The 22885-nt window shown below is 56.7% G+C and overlaps 1 protein-coding gene across 2 annotated transcripts; it reads right to left on the reverse strand.

The window, feature by feature from the left end:
* Positions 1–310: 310 nt before the first annotated feature.
* On the reverse strand, positions 311–22376 carry NUDT4 (nudix hydrolase 4). 2 transcript variants are annotated; one of them, XM_054167802.1, is made up of 5 exons: positions 21915–22376; positions 7061–7171; positions 2198–2242; positions 1483–1570; positions 311–614 (listed from the first exon to the last, which is right to left on the reverse strand). In XM_054167802.1, the coding sequence occupies exons 1-5, from the start codon at positions 22011–22013 to the stop codon at positions 412–414; spliced, it is 546 nt and encodes a 181-aa protein (XP_054023777.1). In that variant the 5' UTR covers positions 22014–22376; the 3' UTR covers positions 311–411. The 2 variants fall into 2 exon arrangements, with proteins under 2 accessions (XP_054023777.1, XP_054023778.1); XM_054167803.1 differs by having other exon boundaries at positions 1483–1567; positions 21915–22375.
* Between the last annotated feature and the right edge of the window lie 509 nt (positions 22377–22885).

The raw sequence follows: 22885 nt of genomic DNA on the forward strand, positions 1-22885 counted from the left end.
GCAGGCTAGGAGCAGCTCTTCAAGCTCCTTCCCTAAGCAAGGACTCCTGTGGAACTACTGCCTAGCCCTGCCAAGCCTTCAATGAGCTGACCACCACTGAGATGCAGAGTTTATTGTAGCAGAGAGGGAAGTTTGGAGAGCCAAGGTTCCCTGTAGGTAAAAAAGAAAAGAAAGCCCTCTTAAGGCATCTTAGAAATACTGCTGCTCATCCTACTAACCCATCTATGGCTTTGGTTTGCTGCAAGGAGATCTTACAGTGGTAACAAGGAACAGAACAAACCCCAGCTGGAAAGCAGTTGGACACTGACACGTGGGCAGGCCTCAGGTGGAGCTGAGAGTGGGAGAGGTGCCTGGGTGTGGGCACAGCTGCCTCCCTCCTGCTGGCAGCAGCACAAAGGGGAATCCAAACCTCTATCTCACAGTGGAGGGCAGCCCCGAAGTCTGTGCAGAAGTGACATACAAGGAGTTGTTGTCTGGGAGGGGGGGCACCACAGAGTTTCCATTGGTGGCTGAACAGCTCAGTTTCAGTTTTTCCAAGTACTCTGCATGAACAGGCTTGTGACACTGCAGCACCTTGATGGCATCTTCCACTTTGAACCATTCTCTTTTCCTTCCTGAATGAGGACAATCCACAAAGGGAAACAGAGTTAGAGACCTCTAAGGGCACCAGCTGCTCCTCCTCGCTGCCTTTCCCTCCTGTCTTTCGCTTGAGAAGCTCAAAAGATGGAGTGGGAAGACCTTGAAGGACATGAAGGGGTCCCTGCCCCTGGCAGGAGATGGGAACTAGATGATCTTTGAGGTCCCTTCCAGCTCAAACCACCCTAGGAGTGTCTGAGGTTCAGCCAAGCTCACTGAAAGCAGTTCAGAAGCAGACAGCTCCCCTGGAGCAGAAGTTGCTGTGACTGCTGACCTGCTCCAGAAGTCACATCCAGGCTTTGCAGCAAAGGACATGAGGATTATTGCTGCAGTTAGAGTCCTGCATGGGCCTGGCTGGCAGGGAGGCCCCTGCTGAGTGCCCAGGCATGCAGCAGGGCTGGGTCTGCTTTAGGGACCACATCAGAGCCAAGCCAATGAAAACATTGCACACCCCCAAAACAAATACATTAAATTAACCCCCCCCAACCCAGGCAGTGAAAGAGAAGAAAAGCCTAGGGGGGGAAAAACCCAACCAAAATGGGGAAAAAAGAGAAGTGAAAATAAATGGACTCCAAATTAAATGGGCAAAAACCCCCAGGAAATAAACAATGAGAGTAAGGCCCCCAGCAGTGAGTGGGGGAACAGGGAAGGAGAAACTGCATGGGAAAAAGGGCCCAGGAAACCCCACAAGCACCGAGACCCCAGCCACTGGGCAAAGCCAAGGGGGGCATTCATGCAACTGATGCTGACAGAATGAAGTGAGCTGCTAACCCAAGAGCCCCAGCTCCCAGTGAGTGCCTGGGGGGCAGCGGGGGGCAGGGGGGGCAGCAGCCAAGCAGGCCTCACCTATGCTGACGGAGTCCTCCCAGTCCTCCAGGATCTCCGTCACCGTCAGCACGTAGACGTAGGTCCTGTGCTTCCGGTCCTGGTTCTGCTTGAGGAGGAGGAGAGAGCTTTGAGTTGGCACCAAACCCCAGCGTGGAGGGGCTCAGCACCAGCAGGGGGAGGAACAGGAGTCAGCCCTGCAGGAGCCCTGCCGGCAAACCCTGCCTCGGGCGGGCGCCACAGCGACAGCTGAGCCCTGGGGACAACACTGAGGTGCTGTGGGGACGCCACAGCTGTTGGGGGCTGAGCTGAAGCCTCCCAGGCACAACTCAAGCACATGGCAAGTGAGGACCAGAGGATGTTCCTGGTCATCCACTGGAAGTTAGCAGCTGTCCAGCAGCGCTGCCCAGTGCTCAGCTTTTACCTGTACCACAGAATGGGTTGGGAGGGACCTTAAAGAGCCTCCAGTTCCTTAAGGCTTCACTGCTCCCACACCCTTTGAGATGCACTGATTTTATCCTCCCAGGACAATTCCAAGGCCTTTGACATCCTCCTATTCAAATCTTCACAGAGGATGTAGACCAGAGGACATCACCTCCCTAATGCAGCACTTCCAGCAGCACTGGGGGGGAATCCCAGGCAGGTTAACACCTCAGGACTGAAGTCTGCTGCTGACCAACTCTCACAAGAGCCACCAAAAAAGAACCACAAAGAGGCTTTCAAAGAAACAGCTCACCTCAAAGATCCCAAGCAGCCTGCCCAGCTTGCCCTTTACTCCAGCCTACAAAGCAAACAGGAAAGAGAGTTACCATCTGCTGCTGGATGTCACAGCCCCAGGCATCAGCCCCAGCCTCCTGCAGCTCTGGACTCCTCTTCGCAGGGTTAGGCAGGCAGGTGCTCTAAGGCAGGGCTTGGCTGCCCAGAGAGGTTGTGGAGTCTCCTTTCAAGGCAAGGCTTTGGCTGCCCAGAGAGGGTGGGGGGTGGTGAGGGGATGTTGGAGGGGTTTTGGGTGGGTTTAGGGGGACTAGGGTGGGATTTAGGAAGGTCTGGGGTGCTTTGGGGCTGGTTGGGGGGGTGTCAGCTGGGATTCAGGTGCTCTGGAGAGGCTTTAGCAGCATGTAGGTGCTGTTAGAGATCTCTCAAAATCTGGGGGCAGGGCTTAATTTTATGTTGCCCCCCCCAAACCCTCACAGCATTGCTGCCCACTTGATGCTGCCTTGAGGGGGTGCAGCAGACAGCTGGAAGGGGTTGGACTGGATGACCTTTGGAGGTCCCTTCCCAGCCAGGGCATTCTGTGAGCTCTCTGGCCCGGAGGCCTTTCAGTGTTGGCAGCTGTGGGCAGGCTGCAGAGCCTGAGCTGGGAGCCAGCCTTGCTTCTTGCTTCCTGCAGATGGAGCAAGAGCCATGCTGCAGCTGGAGTTGCAGGCTCCCAGCCTAGCAGGCACAAAGCTGCTCAGAAGCTGACTGATCTGAGCGTTCTTTTTAACGGGGGGATGTGTTGCACGGCCCTTGAATGGCCTCACTGCAGAAGGCACAGTGCAAGCCTCTCCCTGCCCTTTCTTGCTTTGGTAGAGCCCAGAGCTCTCAGCAGCTCTGCCTGCTGCACCACTTCCCAGCTGAGAAGGGCTTTGCTGTGATGTTTCAAGGCTCCAGTCCTGGTTTGCACCACCCAAGCGTTTCTAAACACTGCCTGCTCACTGGAGCCGATTCCTCTCTTTCCTCTCGGACAAAACCATTGCCATTTTCACACCTGCAGCACAGGAACCCTCAGGATCAGCCTCCTCCTCCTCAGGCTCTCCACTCACACAGGTCTGGGAGCCACTGTGTGTTTTCTGGGGGACATTTCAATATACTACAACCAAACCAAGAGCTCAGCTTTTGGTGAGGTGCAAGAAGAACAGGGAGTAGGAGGATGCTCCTTCTCTTTAAGGGGACGGGCATCTCTAGTGGTGTGTCCAATTCTGGGCCCCCCAGTTCAAGAAGGGCCTCAGAACTGCTTGAGAGTCCATCCCAGAGGCACAGAGCTGGAGCAGGCAGTGGAACATCTCCTGTGAGCACAGCTGAGGGAGCTGGGGCTGGGAGCAGAGCAGCCTGAGGGCTGCCCTCAGTGCTGGGGCTAAAGATGTGCAGGGCTGGAGCCAGGCTCTGCTCAGGGATGGCCAAGCACAGCACAAGGGGCACTGGGGGCAGCTGGAGCAGAGGAGGTGCCAGGGGAACAGGAGGGAAAACTTTGTCCCTGTGAGGGTGCTGAGTCGTGGAGCAGGCTGCCCAGAGAGGCTGTGGAGTCTCCTGCTGTGGAGACACTCAAAGCCCTCCTGGCTGTGCTCTGTGTGCCCTGCCCTGGGTGATGCTGCTCCCTTCCAACCCTTCCCATTCTGTGATGCTGTGACACCCTCAGCTTGCCAGCCCTCTTTGAGCACCACATGTGCAAACCACTCATTCCCATTTCTCAGGCTACCCAATTAAACACCAACTTCCAAGTTAGTTAACCAGAGTAGCTCCTCACTTAGATGAGGTTTAAGACCTTCCTGGGATTGCTTTATGCTGCACTTCCATTGTGCTACCCTACAATCAGGTGTGCACAAACTTACTGTACCTCAGGAGGTACAGCCTAAGGTTGGCTTAATTACTCTGACCTGGCAGCTCAATTTAAGTGACCTTCACATTCCAGATTCAGTAACCCCCAAGTCACTAACTTGAGCTGAGCTTAGGGATGCAAAATGGATCAGTCTGAAGGAGTGCACCCAGGCAGGCTGTGGAACAGCTGCAGTGCATACAGATGGAGCTACACACATCTGTGCTTGGCTTCTAAAGAATGGTGGTGGACATGAGAGATATTCATCCCAGAGTGGCTCAGGTTGGAAGGGAGCTCAGAGCTCATCCCCTCCAACCTCCCCTCCAGGCCCAGGGACACCTCTCAGCTACACTCAGCTGATCCAGGCCTTGAACACCCCCAGGCAGGAGGCAGCCACAGCCTCCCTGGGCATCCTGTGCCAGAGGCTCAGTGGCCTCCTGCTGAACAACTTCTGCCTCAGCTCTACTCTAACCCTGCTCTGCCTCAGCTCCAAACCATTCCCCCTGGGCCTGGCTCCAGACCCCCTCAGCAAAAGTTCCTCTCCAGCCCTCCAGTAGGATCCCTTCAGCTATTGGCAGGCAGCTCTGAGGTGCCCCTGGAGCCTTGAGGGCAAGAACAAAACTGGGCTCTGCCAGGGCTGTCCCACATCCCAGCAGCAGGTGCTCCTAGTTTTCCCTTTCTGGCTTTCCCTTCTTTCCCCTCCCCTTGCTGCTGTGAAGCACACCCAGAGGGGAACAGATCACAGGTGTCTAACCTGCTGTCTGCATGCAGCAGCAGTGCAGTGTCTGGGCAGTGTGAACCCTGCTTGGACTGTTCCATTAGCAGAGAGATTTGCACTAAGTGTATGATGGGAGATGTATCATCAGTCATGTTCTGTGCCCATCCCTTAGCTATCTCCATTTGACCTTCTCCTTCATCCATGGCCCCCACACAGCTCCTCCACAGAAATGTGCAAGCAGAGCTCCAGCAGGGCCAGGACTTGGAAGTGCTCCTCAGGGCAGAGCCATTTGTGACAGAGAGCCAGGTCACAGCTCCCACTGCTGTGGCAGCTGTGTGCAGCCCTGCAGGACCAGCTTCCATAGTTGGTCAAAGCTCCCCAGCAGCAGCTCTGAGGACACTGACTGCAGGCAGGACACTTTCAGGACCATCCTTCCTTCACCACCACACACAGAGCCCCAGCTCAGTCAGCTCTGGTCTGACCTGGGGATGAGGCTTTCCTACCACCCCCCCTGGGCTGTGCTTGAGCTCAGATGGGTGATTAAGGCTACCAGTGCTGAGCTGTGCCTTTTGCATCCCACCCAGCAACCTGTGCCAGGGCTCTCCCCACAGGTGCTGTTGCTTCCTGGGAGCTGAACTCTTTGCTGAGTCACTCCTAGAATCCTTCCTCTTTGCTCCTTTCCAATGGCTTGCCCTGTGGCTGCCTCCCCTACAAATGCACAGGCACCTGGCTGAGTGTGTCTGGTGCAGCCTGCAATGGGCTGGCCCAGCAAAGCTGGACTCAGCCTGGAGTGAGGCCTCCTCATGCTGCATGAAGGCTGCTAAGAGCCCTCCATACTGAACCAGCCTGGAGCCCAGGGGAGAGGGGAAGGTCACTGAAGCTGAGCTGACAGAGCATCTCACTCTGACACCAAACAGCAGGCAGCATGTGGGGTGGGTTGCCTCTACCTTGAGTTCCCAAACCCACAGGACCAGCCTTAAGGGTAAGCAAGCTAAACTGCTGGGCAGCACAGCCAATTACACATCACTGCACACACTCGTGGGCAACAACAGGAGCCTGGTTTGTGACTAGCAGTAGTCCAACAGGGCTGAGAAAAGTGTTTGAGACTCCCCCAAAGTGCTGCAGTCCCCTCCCTTGGCAGGGTGCATCCAGGCCCTGCAGAGCTCTCTGCCTGCCCCTTCAGGAACAATGAAGAGTTGATCTTTGCTTTTTGTCTCTGCCAGCTCAACACAGAGTGGCCTCTTTCCCTTGTTCCCCTGGTTTCCAAGCCTTGGCTGTCAGCTGCTCAAGCAGCAGTTGCCATCTTTCACAGCTTGCCTGGGAAGTGACAAATCTCCAGTTCCAGCTTTGGAATCTGCAACTGAAGTGCCCTAACAGAGGAGCTGCACTAAGTCATCAAGACTTGAGGCTCTCTTCTGCCTAGGGGCAGAGACAGACAATTTCTGCCTGTGGTGCTTTCCTTTGTAGCCCAACAGCCTTCACTGTGCTCCTCAAGGCCTTTTAACTGTTGGACCCTCAGCTGCTCAGGCAGATCAGTTCCCAGTCCCTTACAGCTGCAGCCTCCTCAGAGGTTCTCTCTCAGGTAGCCAGACCTCACTGCTCAGCTCCCTCTCAGTCCTAGGGGAGCTGCAAGGCAAACCTCCTGTGCACCACCACAGACATGCCACACTCTGCTAAGCCATCTGGCAGCAGGTCACAGCTCAGCTTCCAGTGTTTGCAGAGGCACTCAGAGGCTGGGTTGTGAACTGCAGGCAGGCTGGGAGAGCAGCTCAGGAGCTCACCTCCCCACACTATAGCCCAGTTCCACCACAGAGCTGCAGCTCTTGGCATTGCACAAGCCTGGGAGCCAGACCCCCACAGGGATTATAGAGACACCACCAGCTGGGACTGGGTCCTGTTAGTTCAGAAGGCCATCTGCTAACAGAGCTATTTCCACCCAGATTTTAGCTGAATGCAGCTCCAATTAAGTGCTGCAACAGGCCCAAGAAATGCTTTGGGTCTCTTCCCAGCAAGCCAGATAAAGTTCCCACTTCCCCAGTTGTGACAAGCTTGGGAGCCAGTTCTAGATGTTGAACAATCCTCTCTCTAATAAAAATAGCTTCCCTCCTCTGACCTTTCTGTACTCATGGCTGCTCAAGTATGCTGCTCCAGGCCACCACAAGCAGCCAGCAGCCAAAGCTTTGGGAGAGAGGCCTGAGAAGCCCCAGCATTTCTTTTGGCCTCCTGGATAGAGAAGAAAGAATTCCCTCTTCCTTCTTGATCCCATCTGGAGACAGCAGCAAGCTGCTCTGTTGTGTTCTCCTTACCTCCTCATACACCTCTCTGACAGCTGCTCCTCCTGGCTCTTCCTCTGGTTCCATGCCTCCACCTGGCACAATCCACTGGTCTGGGTAGCGGCTGCTGCTCACCAACAGCACCTAGGAGGAATTGCAAATGCCTTCAGTAGAGCTCCCAAGTCAGGGACCTGGCTGCTTGCTCAGCAGCCACCTTGTTCTGCTAGCCAGGAGGAGCAGAGCCCTCAGGAATCAAACCCAGTGGGCAGCCAGCAGCTGTAAGGACAAAGAGTGGAGTTGTGAACATCCAGCCTCTGATGTGCAGCAAAACCCTGCTGACAGTGAGGAGTCAGACAGAGGGGATCCTGCCCCTGGGCTCTGCTCAGACCCCACCTCCAAGCCTCCAGCTCTGGGGTCCCCAGCAGGAGAAGGACTCAGAGCTGCTGGGGAGAGTCCAGAGGAGGCCACAGAGATGCTCCAAGGGCTGGAGCAGCTCTGCCCTGAGCACAGGCTGAGGCAGCTGGGGCTGTGCAGCCTGCAGAGGAGAAGGCTCCAGGGGCACCTCAGAGCTGCTGCCAGCACCTGAAGGGATCCTGCAGGAAAGCTGCAGAGAGACTTTTGCTGAGGGGGTCTGGAGCCAGGCCCAGGGGGAAGGGTTTGGAGCTGAGGCAGAGCAGGGTTAGAGTGGAGCTGAGGCAGAAGTTGTTCAGCAGGAGGCTGCTGAGCCTCTGGCCCAGGCTGCCCAGGGAGGCTGTGGCTGCCTCCTGCCTGGGGGTGTTGAGGGCCAGGCTGGATGAGGCCCTGAGCAGCTGAGTCTGGCTGAGAGGTGTCCCTGGGCCTGGAGGGGAGGTTGGAGGGGATGAGCTCTGAGCTCCCTTCCAGCCTGAGCCATGCTATGATACAGATGCCAAAGGATGAAAACTGAGGCACTGCCATCACAGCCAAGTCAGAAGGATGCTTCCAGGATGCAGCTCTTGGCTAGGAAGTGCAAAAAGCCAGAAAGGCCTCCTGGCAATGGCTGTGCCTTGCAGTCTCAGACAAGCTTCTTCACAGTTACTGAAGTGTGATGCTAGCACAGCAGGCTTGCAATCTTGCATAACTGCAGTTTGAAGGAGAGTACTTCCCTGGCCATTGGCCAGTTTGGTTTCTTGTCTCAGAGCAAAAGCTGCAACCCATGGAGCTGGAAAGGAGCTCTACATTTACTCTTCTTCCCCCCCCCCCAAGACACTTCAGTTCCACTGAACCTGGAACCAGTCAGAGCTGGGACTGCAGCCACTGCTCCAGCCACTATGCCCCCAATGTGGGGCAACTGGCAGCAGAACCCCAGGATGGTAGGAGCTGGAAGGGACCTCTGGAGAGCATCCAGTCCAACCCCCCTGCCAAGGCTGCTTCACCTAGAGGAGGTCACACAGGAACCCAGTGGGTTGTGAGTGTCCCCAGAGGTGGAGCCTCCACCACCCCTCTGGGCAGCCTGCTCCAGGGCTGCAGCACTCTTACAGAAGTTGTTCTTCATATTTAGATGGAACTTCTGCTGCTCCAGTCTGTGCCTGCTACCTCTTGTCCTGTCCCTGGCACCCCTGAACAATCCTGGCCCCATCCTGACACCTACCCTTGGAGTACTGATCAGCATTGATCAGCTCCCCCTCAGGCTGCTCTTTTCCCAACTCAAGAGCCCCAAGTCCCTCAGCAGGGATGTTCCAGGCCCCTCAGCACCTCTGCAGCTGATGCAAGTCAGACCCTGATTCAGGAGCACATGAACCAGAGCAGCTTAACTGCCAAGTCCTGCCCAGTGAAGCATCCTCGAGCAGCTGTGCAGTAAGAGTCTCCCTGTGCCAGGCCATGCTCACACAAGCCCTACCCTGAGGTCAAAGGACAGCTGTGAGCAGCACAGGGCTGGGCTCAGTGCCTCAATCTTCACAAGCAACTCAAGTCTAGCTGCAAGCACCTCAGTCTAAAGGTTAGAGCATGGAGTGGTGCCAGCTGACTGAAGTGATCATCTCACCCTCACCAACCACCTTTTTGGTATCAGAATTCATCTCAAGCCCAACTCTGGAAGGTTAGACACAAATACATCTCACCTCCATCATTACAACCAAAGGGTTCATCTTCCTAGGATCCTTTGATGGCAGCAAGGATTCCCAGAGAGGACACAGCTCTACATCACAGATTGGGAGGGGTTGGAAGGGACCCCTGGAGAGCCTCCAGTATGACTCCTCTCCAGAGCAGGGTCACCCAGGGCAGGGCACACAGGAATGCATCCAGAAGGGTCTTGGTCTGCAGGGGAGACTCCACAGCCTCTCTGGGCAGCCTGCTCCAGGCCTCCAGCAGCCTCACACCAAACAAGTTTCTCCTCCTGCTGAGAACCCTCCTGGCTTCCAGCTTGTCCCTGTTGGTCCTTGCCCTGTCACTGGGCACCACCAACCAGAGCCTGGCCCCTTCTTGACCCCCACCCCTCAGGTATTGATGGACATTGCTCAGATCCCCTCTCAGCCTTCTCCTCTCAGGCTGTGCAGCCCCAGGGCTCTCAGCCTTCCTTCACAGCAGAGTTGTTCCAATCCCTTCATCATTCTCTCAGCTCTCTGTTGGACTGTTCAGCAGATCCCTGTCCCTCTTGAACTGGGACACAACATTGCAGGTGTGGTCTCAGCAGGGCAGAGAGAGGGGGAGGAGAACCTCCCTAGACCCCCTGGCCACACTTTTGTTGATGCCCCCCAGCATAATCTGCATCACTACAGCCCCCACCGTGCCAGCAGCCCTCAGAGAGCAGCTGTAACGACCCCAGGCCTGGGGGCTGCCAGCCACAAGCCTTACCCATGTTCTGCTGCTGAAGCCAGCACTCGCTGCAGTCCTGTGGCAGCCAGCAACTGTGCTGAACAAAAGGAGGGTTCCAGGCCAGTCCATCAGCCCCAGCTTGCTGGAATGGTTTTCATCAGCACTCACTCTTTGCCTGGGGCTAAACATCAAACTCTTAATCACTGCTGGGGGACAAATCAGGTTGCTGTTCTGGCAGGGACTGCAGACCCACTCTGTCAGTGGTTGATGCTCCCATGGATGGGAGCTGCCTACCTCTCACCTATCAACAGTTTGTTGGGCTGGGCTCCTGGCTCTGAGCTTTGCATTACCCGTTTTGAAACCCAGGAACAGGCACAGCAAACACCAAGTGCACATGGAAAGAGCACAGCAGCTCTGCTGGAGAGGATTTACAGCTGCACACAGAATAAACTCTGCACTGCTACAGCCTGGCAAGGTCACTTTGGCAGCTCTCCACTAGCCCTGGGACAAAAGCATTTGTCAAGCATCTTTCCCTCTGTGCTCTACTGCAAATGACAGAACAGAGCTGGTTGGAAGAGGCCTCACAGATCACCCAGGCCAGCCCCCACCCCAGCACTGGAGGGTCAACACTAAACCCTCTCCCTAAGCACCAGCCCCACAGGCTGCTGGAACACCCCCAGGGATGTGCTGACTCCATCACCACCTCTGTGGCCTCCTCTGGACTCTCCCCAGCAGCTCTGTGTCCTCCTCCTGCTGGGGACAGCAGAGCTGGAGGCAGGATTGGAGAGGAGGTCTGAGCAGAGCAGAGCCCAGGGGCAGAATCCCCTCTGCTGCCCACCCTGCTCTGGATCACAACCTCATCAGGCTCAGAAGGAAACAACCAAAGTACCTGTGCCAAAAGCACTTCTTACTCACAGTGAGGCTGGGGAGACTCTGCCACAGGCTGCCCAGGGAGGCTGTGGCTGCCTCCTCCCTGGCCAGGCTGGATGAGGCCCTCAGCAGCCTGGGCTGGTGGGAGGTGTCCCTGCCCTGGGGTTGGAGCTGATGATCTCTGAGGTCTCTTCCAACCCACCCCACTCTATGAATCTCAGTAGTCTGTCTCCCATCTCTCTGCAGGGAAGAATGAGGGTTCCTGAGCTCTGTTAGCTGCTAGTTAGTGCCCACTGCCCTTCCCATGGCCCTCAGGGCCCTGCTGGTGGTGGTTCTTCCTCAGAAGGTTTCCAGCATAGGATCATAGAAAGGTCTGGACTGGAAGAGACCTCCAAAGGCCACCTAGTCCAAACCCCACAGGAGAGACTTAGCAGCAAGTGAATGCCATTAATCTGACTCCAGAGGCTAACCTGGGAGCTCCCCAGTGAGGGAGGCAAGCTGCAAACTTCAGGGAGTGGAAAACATTCTTCCACTGAGTCTTCCCAGCCAAGCTCTTACCTTGTTTTTGTGTCCAGGAATAGCAATGACCTTTGAGAGCAGCGAGGGAGAGGAGCTGCCAGGCAGCCTGCCTGCAGGCAGCACCTATGGCTATGCTCAGCAGGGTATGGGTAACCAACCCCCAGGCAGCTGCAGAGCAGCTGGCACCACTGGGCTTCCTCACTCAATGCCAAGCCTGCAGACAAAGAATTGATCACTGCTGGAGAAAGCAGCCAAAGCTGGGGCCAGGCTGGGGACCTCAGGTCAAAGAGAAGCTTGTGAAGCAGCCAGCAGCTGTTATACCCAGAGGAAAATACAAACTACAGCCCAAAAGGCTTCCCTTTTTTCCTCCATATTTCATACAAAGCACTCCAAGAGGTAGAAAATTATTTGAGTTGATGTAAAATATCCTTTGCTTTCCAGCTTAACTGCAGGGCATTAGGGGGAAGGAAAAGGGGCAAGGAAACAGCAAGGGGGGAAAAAAAGCTCATCCAGGCCAACCACCAACCCAGCCCCACCATGGCCACCAAACCCTGACCCCAGGGCTCTGGGACACCTCCAGGGCTGGGGGCTCCACCACCTCCCTGGGCAGCCTGTGCCAGGGCCTGACCAAAGCAGCTCCTACAAAGCCTGGATGGTGCTTGCAGGATTCCCTGCATGACTTCAGGCAAACAGCCTCAAGCTGGAGATCCCATGGCAACCTGCCACTGCAGTTAGTCTCCTTGACCCAAGACTTTTTGGTGCTTTTAGGGTCACTGCCTCACTGCAGTAGTGCTGAAGGCTTGGCAGCTCCCCTGGAGGCTGCTGTGGGATCCTTGTCCTACACACCACTGCCTGCTTGGACTCACAACGTTGAAAGAGGCAACACAGCAATGCCACACAGATGGCACTGAATCACAGCATGGCAGGGGTGGGAAGGACCCAAAGAGATCATCCAGTGCAAACCCCCTGCCAGAGCAGCATCACCCAGGGCAGGGCACACAGAACACATCCAGGTGGGGTCTGGAAAGCCTCCAGAGGAGACTCCACAGCCTCCCTGGGCAGCCTGCTCCAGGCTCTGCCACCCTCACACCAAAGAAGTTTCTCCTCATGCTGAGGTGGAACCTCCTGGGTTCCAGTTTGTGTTCAGTGCCTCTTACCCTGTCACAGAACACCACTGACAAGAGCCTGGCCCCTTCTTGACCCCCACCCCTCAGGTATTGATAGCCATTGCTCAGATCCCCTCTCAGCCTTCTCCTCCCCAGGCTGAGCAGCCCCAGGGCTCTCAGCCTTTCCTCACCACACAGCTGCTGCAGTCCCTTCAGCATCCTCCTAGGCTCTGTTGGACTCCCTCCAGCAGTTCCCTGTCCCTCTTGACCTGGGGAGCCCAGGACTGGACACAGCCCTCCAGATGTGGTCTCATTCACAGACTTTGGCCTTCCTGAGAATGCTCAGCAGAGAGCCTGCTCCCAGTCCACAGGCTTTGTGCAGTGATTTCATAGATTCACTGAATGGGTTGGGTTGGAAGGGACCCTAAGGATGCTCCATTTCCAACCCCTTGCCCTGGGACACCTTCCACTGGCCTGGTTTTCACCCTGCTCACCCTCAACACTGCCCAAGGCACAGCCACACAGGAGTGAGCCCCACACACACCGGAGCAGAAAGGCACAACTGCCAATTCCACACCAGCCCAGGAGCTCCTAGCAAAGCATTTTAGAGACAGACTGAAAAGCAGCCCCCAGCTATGGCAGATGCTTAAAAGCCTCAGTCTCAATGAAGAGGAACTGGCCTAGCAGCACAGACCCCGTGTAACAACTAGCAGCACACATTAACTGCAGCACAGCATCTCCACGGCAGGCCAGGAAGCTGGGCTCTGCCTGTTCCACCCTCCCCAGCTGAGGCAGAGATCGCATTTCAAAGCAGCAGCACAATGCTTGGCCATCAAGCAGTGCAACTTCAGCAACATTCTGAAGAGGAAGGGCAACAAAATCTGTGCAGACATTTTAGTAACACTTCAAAATCAGACCTGCAAATGACCTCTGGTTGGAGAGTCTCTGATGCGCTGGGTGCTAACAGGGAGAAACCCAGCAGCCTCTTTCAGCCTGGTTACTACAAGAAGAGGTGCAGAAAGGCTGAGAAGTGGCCAGGAAAGGGCCAGAGGAAGCTCTGCCATGGGAGGAAGGCTGGGTTTGCTCAGCCTGGAGAAGAGGAGGCCTGTCCAAGCTGCCAGTATGGCAAATGTCTTCCTGAAACATCTCCTAAACAGTCATTGAGGATCAGAGGACTGGCAGCCCAGCTGGCATTGTTCAGCCCTGACAAGAGAAGGCTTAGGGAGACCTCATCACCAAGAAGCAGCACACCAAGGGTGGCTGCCAGGAGGATGGAGACTCCCTTTGTACAGGGAGTCCCATGGAGAAGACAAGAGGTGATGGGGACAAGTTACTGCTGGGGAGATTCCCAGTGGGCTCCAGAAGGAAATGTTCCCCCTGGGCACAGTCAGGCACTGGAATCATCTCCCAAGGGCAGTGGTGGAGTCCTCTGCCTTGGGCAGTTGGAAGGCTCAGCTTGGCAGGGTGCTGGGCCAGCTCCTTGCAACTCCACTCTCAGCTGGAAGGGTTGGAGCAGAGGCTCCTTGGGGTCCCTTCCCACCTGGCACTCTGGGATCTACCTTGCAATGATTCCTCAATACATTGCTCTCACATGCAGTTCCTGCTTGGCCAACGTGCCCCTGTGGCGCTGCTCAGTACCTTCCTCTGGCTCTTTAAAGCCCTTTGTTTTGTTCTGGAGGGTGCAGTGCTGATGGCAGAACAGCCAGCACTGTGCCACAGCATCACCACATTTCCTCATGTCAGCAAGCACCCAGGGCACCTGCAATGCCAGACTGCAGCCCAGGCTTTGAAGAATCACATCTGGCAGCTCTTGGGGTAGGATGAAGGGTGCAGGTCTTGCAGAATCCCCCAGAAGTGTCCCCAGAAGTTTTATGTCTCCCAGTGAGTCAGCTCCCCATCTCTGCAGTGCATCTTCAGGATCACAATTGTCAGGGTTGGAAGGGAGCTCAAGGCTCAGCCAGCTCCAACCCCCCTGCCATGGGCAGGGACCCCTCACACCACAGCAGGCTGCTCACAGCCACCTCCAGCCTGGCTGCAAACACCTCCAGGCAGGAGGCTTCCACCACCTCCCTGGGCAGCCTGTGCCAGGCTCTCACCACCCTCCTGGGGAACAACTTCTTCCTCACAGCCAATCTCAATCTTCCCACTTCTAGTTTTGCTCCATCCCCCCCAGTCCTATCCCTCCCTGACACCCTCAGAAGTCCCTCCCCAGCTGTCCTGTAGCCCCCTGCAGATCCTGGAAGGCCACAGTTAGGTCTCCTGGGAGCCTTCTCTTCTGTGATTTCACACTTGGCAGTACAGACCAAGGGGGAAATCCTGAGGCAGTAGGGAAGAGCTGAAACTCCTACTGCTGCCCCTTTCCTGTTCAGCTTGAAGCCATGGCCTGATCCTGAGCAGGACAGCTGAGCTGCACTGCTTACCCAGCAACATCAGCTGGTGGACTCAGGGATCAGCTTCCAGGCACTTGACAGGACCAAGCTGCAGCTCTTGGAGAGCTGCTCAGCTGCAGGTGAAGACATAACTGGGACTTGTCCATAACCTTGTCACATTTTAGCCTTTTTTGTGGTATTTGAGATTGCTGGGAAAAAACCCAACCCCTACAGCTCTGAACCCAAAGGCTGCCTTTGAAGCCTGATGTTTACAGAACTGCTTCCACTGAAGTGCTTCAGCACCAAGTCAGAAAGCAACCTCATTAAAAATAAAGCTTTTAAAGCATTCCACAAACAAGGCTGAGGAAAGCAAAACCCACAGCAGCTGAAGCACCACCTGAAATGCCCAAAGCACAGCCAGGCTGGGCAGAGGAAGCCTGGAGCAGCAGCGCTGCGGCCAGCAGGAGCAGGGCACGGATGGGGCCCCTGCACTGGGCACTGCTGAGGCTCCACCTGGAATCCTGGGTTCAGTTTTGGGCCCCTTGCTGCAGGAAGAACGTTGAGGAACCAGGGCAGGTCCAGAGAAAGACAAGCAAGCTGGGGAAGGCTCTGGGGAGGAGCAGCTGAGGGAGCTGGGGGTGTTCACTCTGGACGAGGCTGAGGGGAGACCTCATTGCTCTCTTGAGAGGAGGCTGCAGTGAGCTGGGGGTTGGTCTCCTCTGCCTAGTCTCAGGTGATAGGAGAGGAACTGGCCTGAAATTGTGCCAGGGGAGGCTTAGGTTAGAGATGAGGCAAAAATTATTGACTGCAAGAGTGGTCAGGGATTGGCACAGGCTGCTGCTTCTCCTTCGAGCAAATCCTTGCTGATAGGAAGCAACACCTGCACAAAACACTAGCACTTTTAGCAGCAACTGAGCACTGACCACCAGAACAAGGGAGCTTAGACAGGGGCTTCTTAAATGTTGACATCCTTCAGCCCAAGAATTAACTTCTCTGAATCATGGATGCACAGAATGGGTTGGGTTGGAAGGGACCTTAAAGCTCACCCAGTTCCAACCCCCTGCCATGGGCTTCTGCTAGCCCTGGCTGCTCCAGGTCCCAACCCACCTGGCCTTAAGTACTTCCAGGGATAGAATCTGACCAAAAAGGTGCTAAAAATGACAAGCTCCTAGGACTGGAACTCCAAGTAATGGTAATAGGTTGGGCTTGATGATCTCTGAGGTCTTTTCCAACCTTCTTGATTCCATGACAGTAATTGTCCTGCAAGTGTAAAACAAGCAAAAAGAACCAAACCCAACCCAAAGAGCAACAACACAACCCCCAGCTCCCAAGCTCTCCATTTCCCTTGGGAGTGTGGCAATGCAATGATCCTCACTGCTGCCCCAGCAAGCAGCAGAAACCCTTCCCAGCTCCCCTCACTGCTTGGGCAAGGCTGGAGCAACAAAAATGGCACAGTTTAACCCTGAAATGCTTCAAGCCTCCTTTATTTCTTCCTGACATGATCTCTTTGGGGGCTGCCACCAGCAAGTGCTGGCTGAGCACTGCAGCAGGGCTCTCAGTGCTAGATTCAATTACAGAAAGCAGTGCTGCAGATGCCAAAACAATTAGAATGCACTCAAGTTTTGGATTCAAGGCACTTAAAAATAGCTCCTCCTTTGTTTCTGGAGAGAATAGGGGAGCTGAGAGAAGGCAAATTCATTTAGCTTTGGGAATGGGTTTAGGTAGCCAAATTATTAGGAAAATAATAGTAATTATTATTAATAATGAGAAGTGTTTGTTGCTATTTGCTGCTGCTGCTGCTTTCAAAGCCTGCCTTGGTTCTCTGCTTTGAGAGGTGGAGATTCCACCCAGAGCTGGGGTTGGAAATGACCTCTAGGATCACTGAGGCCAACCATCACTCTTTCATGGCCATGGTGGCCTTGGGTTGATGGTTGGACTCCACCTGAAGAGGCCTTTTCCAAGCCCAACAGCTCTCTGATTCACATCCAGCATCTTTTCTTGTTGCTGTGCCTGCAACCCCTGCTTCCCTTTCCAATTCTTAAGCTCACATCCAGCCACCATCTCTCTTCAGCCCCAAGGCCAGCACTGAGACCCCAAACCAGGCCATACTTTGACATGCCAGCAACCTGAAAGGTCCCCAAACACCCAAAATAAAACCCTCCCCAAATTCCAAAGGTATTGGACCTCCTCCAGGAGAAATCTGTATCTCATGCAAGATATATATAGAGAGAGCATATCATACAAGATCACAGCATGAAGGCTGCAGAATCCAAACCAAAATGGGCTGTGGAGCACTCACTTGGTTATAAATAGTCACTGGATGATCAAGAAAGAAACAGGAAGGAAGGGAGAGCAGCCCAGCAGGAAAGGACTTGAGGGTACTGGAGGATGAGAAGCTGGGCAGCAGCCAGCAATGGGCACTGGCAGCCCAGAAGGCCAATGGCAGCCTTGGGCTGCCATTGGCCTTCTGGGCTGCCAGTGCCCATTGCCAGAGCTGGAGAGAGGGGATCCTGCCCCTCTGCTCTGCCCTGCTGTGTCCAGCTATGGGACCCCAATACAAGAGACAGGGACCTGATGGAGAGGGTCCAGAGGAGGCAACCAAGATGATCAGAGGGATGGAGAACCTCTCCTACAAAGACAGGCTGAGAGAGTTGGGGCTGCTCAGCCTGGAGAAGAGAAGGCTCCAGGGAGACCTTAGAGCTGCCTTTTGGTACCTGAAGGCTGGGGAGGGACTGTTCAGAAGGGGCTGTGGGGATAGGACCAGGGGCAGTGGTTTGAAACTGGAGTAGAGGAGATTCAGGTTGGACATCAGGAGGAAGTTCTGCACCATGAGGGTGGTGAACCACTGCAACAGGTTGCCCAGGGAGGTGGTTGAGGCTCCATCCCTGGAGACACTCAAGACCAGACTTGCTGTGGCCCTGGGCAGCCTGCTCTAGCTGGAGATGCCCCTGCTGAGTGCAGGGGGGTTGGACAAGATGACCTTGGAGGGTCCCTCCTAATGTGAGCTTTTGCACAGTGCATCTGGACAGCCATCAGCCAGCTCACAAGCAGATGCTTGCAGCTGCAGCTCTCCAGACAGAGCAGAAGCTTTTGACAGGCTGCATGGCTGCAGGCAAGCCCTGCCTGCAGGCTGTGACACCCAGCAGAGCTGACTCAGCAGCTCAGCCTGGCAGCAGACTGTTGGTAGGTCGAATTGGACAGGGTGCTGGAGCTGAAGAGCAGTTCAGCAACTGTATTGCAAACTGTCTGCTGGGATCAGGGAATTGTGTTGGCTGGAAGAGACCTTTAAGATCACTGACTCCAGAATGCCTGCACTGAACTTTGCCTCAGCAGCATTTGAGTCCATCTGGGTTTGAAACGAAGGAGCAGACAGAAAATGAATGGAAATACAACAAGGGTTGATCCAAACCCATCCTTTGTTAGCACAGCTGATGTGCTGCTTCACCCTCCATAGAGCTCAGCTCACAGAATCCAGGCTGGAAGGGACCCCAAGGATCAGCTGGTCCAACCTTTTCACCTCTGTAACACGGGGCTGCAACAAGGCTACAAAGGCATCATGAGAAGTGCAACACAGCCACAGCAAGCAGATTTTGCCAGCTCCTGAGGAGCAAGGGAGATACTCAATGGTTCAGTGACTGGCCTGGGATTCATGGTGATAAGCACAAAAAGCTGTCACTGTTCCTCTGTTTCCAAATTAAGAGAGAGCATCATGGAAGTGTTTGTGCTGGAAAAGCCCTCTGAGATCAGCCACTCCAACCAGCAACCCAACCCCACCATGGCCACCAAACCATGGCCACAGGGTTCTGGAACCCCTCCAGGGATGGGGACTCCACCACCCCCCTGGGCAGCCTCTGCCAGTCCCTGACCACTCCTGCAGCAAAGACATTTTTCCTCCTCTCCAACCTGACCCTCCCCTGGCACAATTTCAGGCCATTGCCTCTTCTTCTATCACTTAGCACTAGGGAGAAGAGCCCAACCCTCACCTGGCTCCAGCCTCCTCTCAGGGAGCTGCAGAGAGCAATGAGGTCTCCCTCAGCCTCCTCTTCTCCAGGCTGAACACCCCCAGCTCCCTCAGCTGCTCCTCCCCAGCCCTCTTCCCCAGCTTTGCTGCCCTTCTCTGGACAGCTCAATGTCCCTCTTGGAGTGAAGGACCCCAAACTGATCCCACTATTAGAGGTGTGGCCTCAGCAGAGCCCAGCACAGGGCACACATCACGACATCAACAGGGGACCTCCTGCTGAAGCTGGTGGAGGAGGATGGCACATGGTGAAGGAGAACACCTTGTCAATCTGATGTGCAGGACACTGAATTCCTGGCACAAGTTGGAAGTTCCTAAGGTGGGAGCAGCTTAAGAACCTTAGACACCAGCACTACATCAGAAGACAACTGGGCTCCAGGGTTCCAGCCATAAAGATAGGTCCTATCACACTCTGTCCATACAGATAAGGACAGCTCCTATCACCACCTGGTGTTTTCCTGAGAGGCAGCAGTGACCTTTTGCACAACTCAGAGAGGTTCCAGCTGAAGCAACCACACCTGTCAAACTGAAGGAGACAGAAGGGATAGCAGGATGAGCAGAAAAAGAGCAAAGTGGTTAACCTGTGCCCCGAGTCTGACACATTTTTAACCCAACCATTTCACTCCCCAGTGTCTGCTTCACAGAACCACAGAAAGGCCTGGGCTGGAAGGCACCTCCAAAGCTCATCCAGTCCCACCCCTCTGCAGTCAGCAGGGACACCCTCAACCAGATCAGGTTGCCCTGAGCCCTGCTGAGCTGCACCTCGAGTATCTCCAGGGACAGAGCCCCAACCCTACGTGCACAATGCCACAGCCCAGCCTCATCCACAAAGCCATGAAGTGCTCCACTGCAACAAGTGTCAGCATCCCCCCTTCTCACACAGCCCAGCAGAGCTGCTACTGCCACCTCAGCCTCAGAAAGTGTTCCTTCTGGAAGCAGCCACGGGTTGGAGATGACCTTTGGAGGTCCCTTTCAACCCAGACCATTCTGTGATGCATCTGGATGCAAGGCTGAAAGAGAGTGCAAGAATTTGCAGCAGGAAATGAAGGAGGAATGGAAGATTTCTGGTAAAGGTGACCCCTCCCCTGGATTTCCAACTACAGCTGGTGCAAGACAGCATGACAGAGGCTCAGATGCTTGAACTCTGAGAAGGTTTGAGCTGGGTAGCACCCAAAACTAAATCTCAAAGACACATACACAGGAGAGAATGCTGGAGCAGCAGAGGAACCCCAGGCAGCAGCAAGAATCACAGCATGGACCTCTGGAGATCAACCACTCCAACCTCCTGCCAGAGCAGGGTCACCCTGGGCCGGTCACACAGGAACACAGCCAGGTGGGCCTTGGAAGGACCTCTCTGGGCAGCCTGCTCCAGGGCTCCAGCACTCTCTTAGCAAGGAATTGTCTTCTCACATTGAGGTAGAACCTCCTGGGTTCCAGTCTGTGCCCATTGCCCCTTGTTCTACCACTGGACACCACCAAAACGAGCCTGGCCTCTGCTTCTTGCCCCCCACCCCCTCAGAGACTTATAACCACTGCTCAGATCCCCTCTCAGCCTTCTCCTCCCCCAGCTGAGCAGCCCCAGGGCTCTCAGCCTTTCCTCATCACGGCTGTTGCAGTCCCTTCAGCATCCTCACAGCCTCTGTGGGACTCTCTCCAGCAGTACTCCAGCTGAGGCAAGAACCAGTGAGATTCCTGCTGGGCACCTTTCTCCTTTACAGTATGACAAAAAGATCATCAGTGTGACCTCGAGGCTACATTTGCAGCAGGCAAGGGATGGCACATCCAAGACCATCACAGAAAACATTCACCTAAACTCAAGGGTCTGTATTTTGACATCAGGCCTCTCCCTGCTGTGTTAGACCAGCGTGCCAGGTGGGAAGGGACCCCAAGGAGCCTCTGCTGCAACCCTTCCAGCTGAGAGTGGAGTTGCAAGGAGCTGGCCCAGCACCCTGCCAAGCTGAGCCTTCCAACTGCCCAAGGGAGAGGACTCCACCACTGCCCTTGGGAGATGATTCCAGTGCCTGACTGTGCCCAGGGGGAACATTTCCTTCTGGAGCCCACTGGGAATCTCCCCAGCAGTAACTTGTCCCCATCACCTCTTGTCTTCTCCGTGGGACTCCCTGTACAAAGGGAGTCTCCATCCTCCTGGCAGCCACCCTTGGTGTGCTGCTCCTTGGTGATGAGGTCTCCCTAAGCCTTCTCTTGTCAGGGCTGAACAATGCCAGCTGGGCTGCCAGTCCTCTGATCCTCAATGACTGTTTAGGAGATGTTTCAGGAAGACATTTGCCATACTGGCAGCTCGGACAGGCTGTCAGCTTCTTCCAGCAGATACACGAAGGAGGAAAATAATCCCAGCCTTAACCTCTGTAGCTGTTTTATAGCTATGAAAGACACAGATGGAGAACAGAACCCGCGCAAGGGGTATGCCTCCAGCCCCAGCCAGCCTTTACGGGCGTTGTGCAAGGGAACCATCAGCAAAGTTCCCAGATAAGGGCCAGGGCAATTGACCTTGGCCGGGGACACAGGACAACTTCCATGCCCCCTCCCGCTCCTGCTGCAACATAAAACCCCGGCCCCAGCCTCCCCGCAGCCAGACCGGCATCACGCCCCCCGAGCTCCTCACCAGACGCCGTTAAACACCGTTTCGCTTTGTTTTTAGAGAGCAACCCCCCCGGTTTATTTCTCTCTCCACGCTACGGTGCTTCTCCCCCCACCCCACCCCGGGACGGCGGCGCCTCGCACCAGCCCTGCCCTGGATGCGCCATTACACGCCCGCCGGTGTTCCGCGCCGCCCCGGCACACAAAGGACGCCTCGGCGCTCCCGAGCGGCAGCCCCGGCTCGGCCCCGGGGGCTGCGTCCCCGCTCCGGCCCCGGCCCCGGCCCCGCTCGCCCCGCGGGGAGCCGCCCGCCGCCGCCGCGCACAAAGGAGGGCGCCGCCGCCGCGCACGTGGGCGCCGCCGCCCCGCGCCGCCCCAAGATGGTGGGCGAGAGGCACGGCCCGGCTCGGCACGGCCCGGCTCGGCACGGCCCGGCTCGGCACGGCCCCATCTCCTGTCCCCGGCTCGAAGGCACCGCTCGGCGTGCGCCGCGGGGCGGCCCCCGGCAGGGCCCCGCTCACCCCGCGGCCAGGCAAGACAAAGGGAGCCGAAAGCGGCGGGCCCGGGGGGTGACAGGGGACCGGGCGCTCCCGCCCGCCCCGTGCCCGGCGTCCCCGCGCGAACGGCAGGCTCACCTCATCCTCCCGCTCGCTGCGGAAGCAGAGGCACGCCGCCCGCTTCTTATAGCCTTCCCGGTCGTACGTCCGCGTCTGGTTCGGCTTAAATTTCATCATAGAGGCGGTGACACGCCGGCTGCCCCCGGCCGCCGCTGCCGCCACGGCTCCGCGCTCCGAGCGCCGCCGCGCCCCCCGCCCAGGGACGCCGGTGCAGGGCCTTCCCCCGCCCCGCTCCGCGAGAGTGGAGCAGGAGGAAGATCGATCCCGGCCGCCCGGCTCCTGTCACAGCAGCACAGCGCCGCTGCCGCCGCCCCGGCAGCCAAGCCGCGCCATGGAGGCTCTCCCGTCGCCCCGCTCGGCTCGGCCCGGCTCACCGCTGAGCCGCCGGCCCCGAGCGCCGCGGCGGCCGCCCCTGCGCCCACTATTTAACCGTAACGCACATTCCTGCGCCCCAGCGCGCCGCGCCGCTCCGCGCAGGCGCCGCCGGGCTCGGGGGCGGGCGGGGCGCGGCGGCGGGCGGGGCCGCCGAGGTAAAAGGCCGGTCACGGCCCGCCGCAGCCTCTGCTTAGTCACCCGCGGGGTCCCGCCGCGCCGGGGGTGTGCGGAAGGCGCTGGTATGGGACGGGCTGCTGGCTCCGCCTTGTTACCTTCGCAGCGCTGTGGGCTGACCGGAGCCGGCCCGGGGCTGTGGCAGCGCTGCCAGCTCGCCGCCGCCGTCCCTCTGGCCAAGGTGGGCATGCCGTGGGGCTGTTCCCCGGGCCCAGTGCGGACCCGCCGGCCCCCTGGGGCGGGAGGGGGCCGGCTGCCGGAGGAGCCTGCCCGCGGGCGGGCCCCCGGCACCCGTAGGGCTGCTGCAGGCGCCGGGCCAGCGGCCCTGGGCCCGTTGCCCGGCGCAGCTCCGAGCGCGGGAGCGCTGCGGTCCCTGCTGGCAGCCTCCGTGGCACAGAGCCCGGCCTAGGTGTGCGAGGTAGGGAGGCTCTGCCTGCTGC

The sequence above is a fragment of the Dryobates pubescens genome, chromosome 15 (genome assembly GCF_014839835.1).
Source record: "Dryobates pubescens isolate bDryPub1 chromosome 15, bDryPub1.pri, whole genome shotgun sequence".
NCBI classification, from domain to species: Eukaryota; Metazoa; Chordata; class Aves; order Piciformes; family Picidae; genus Dryobates; species Dryobates pubescens.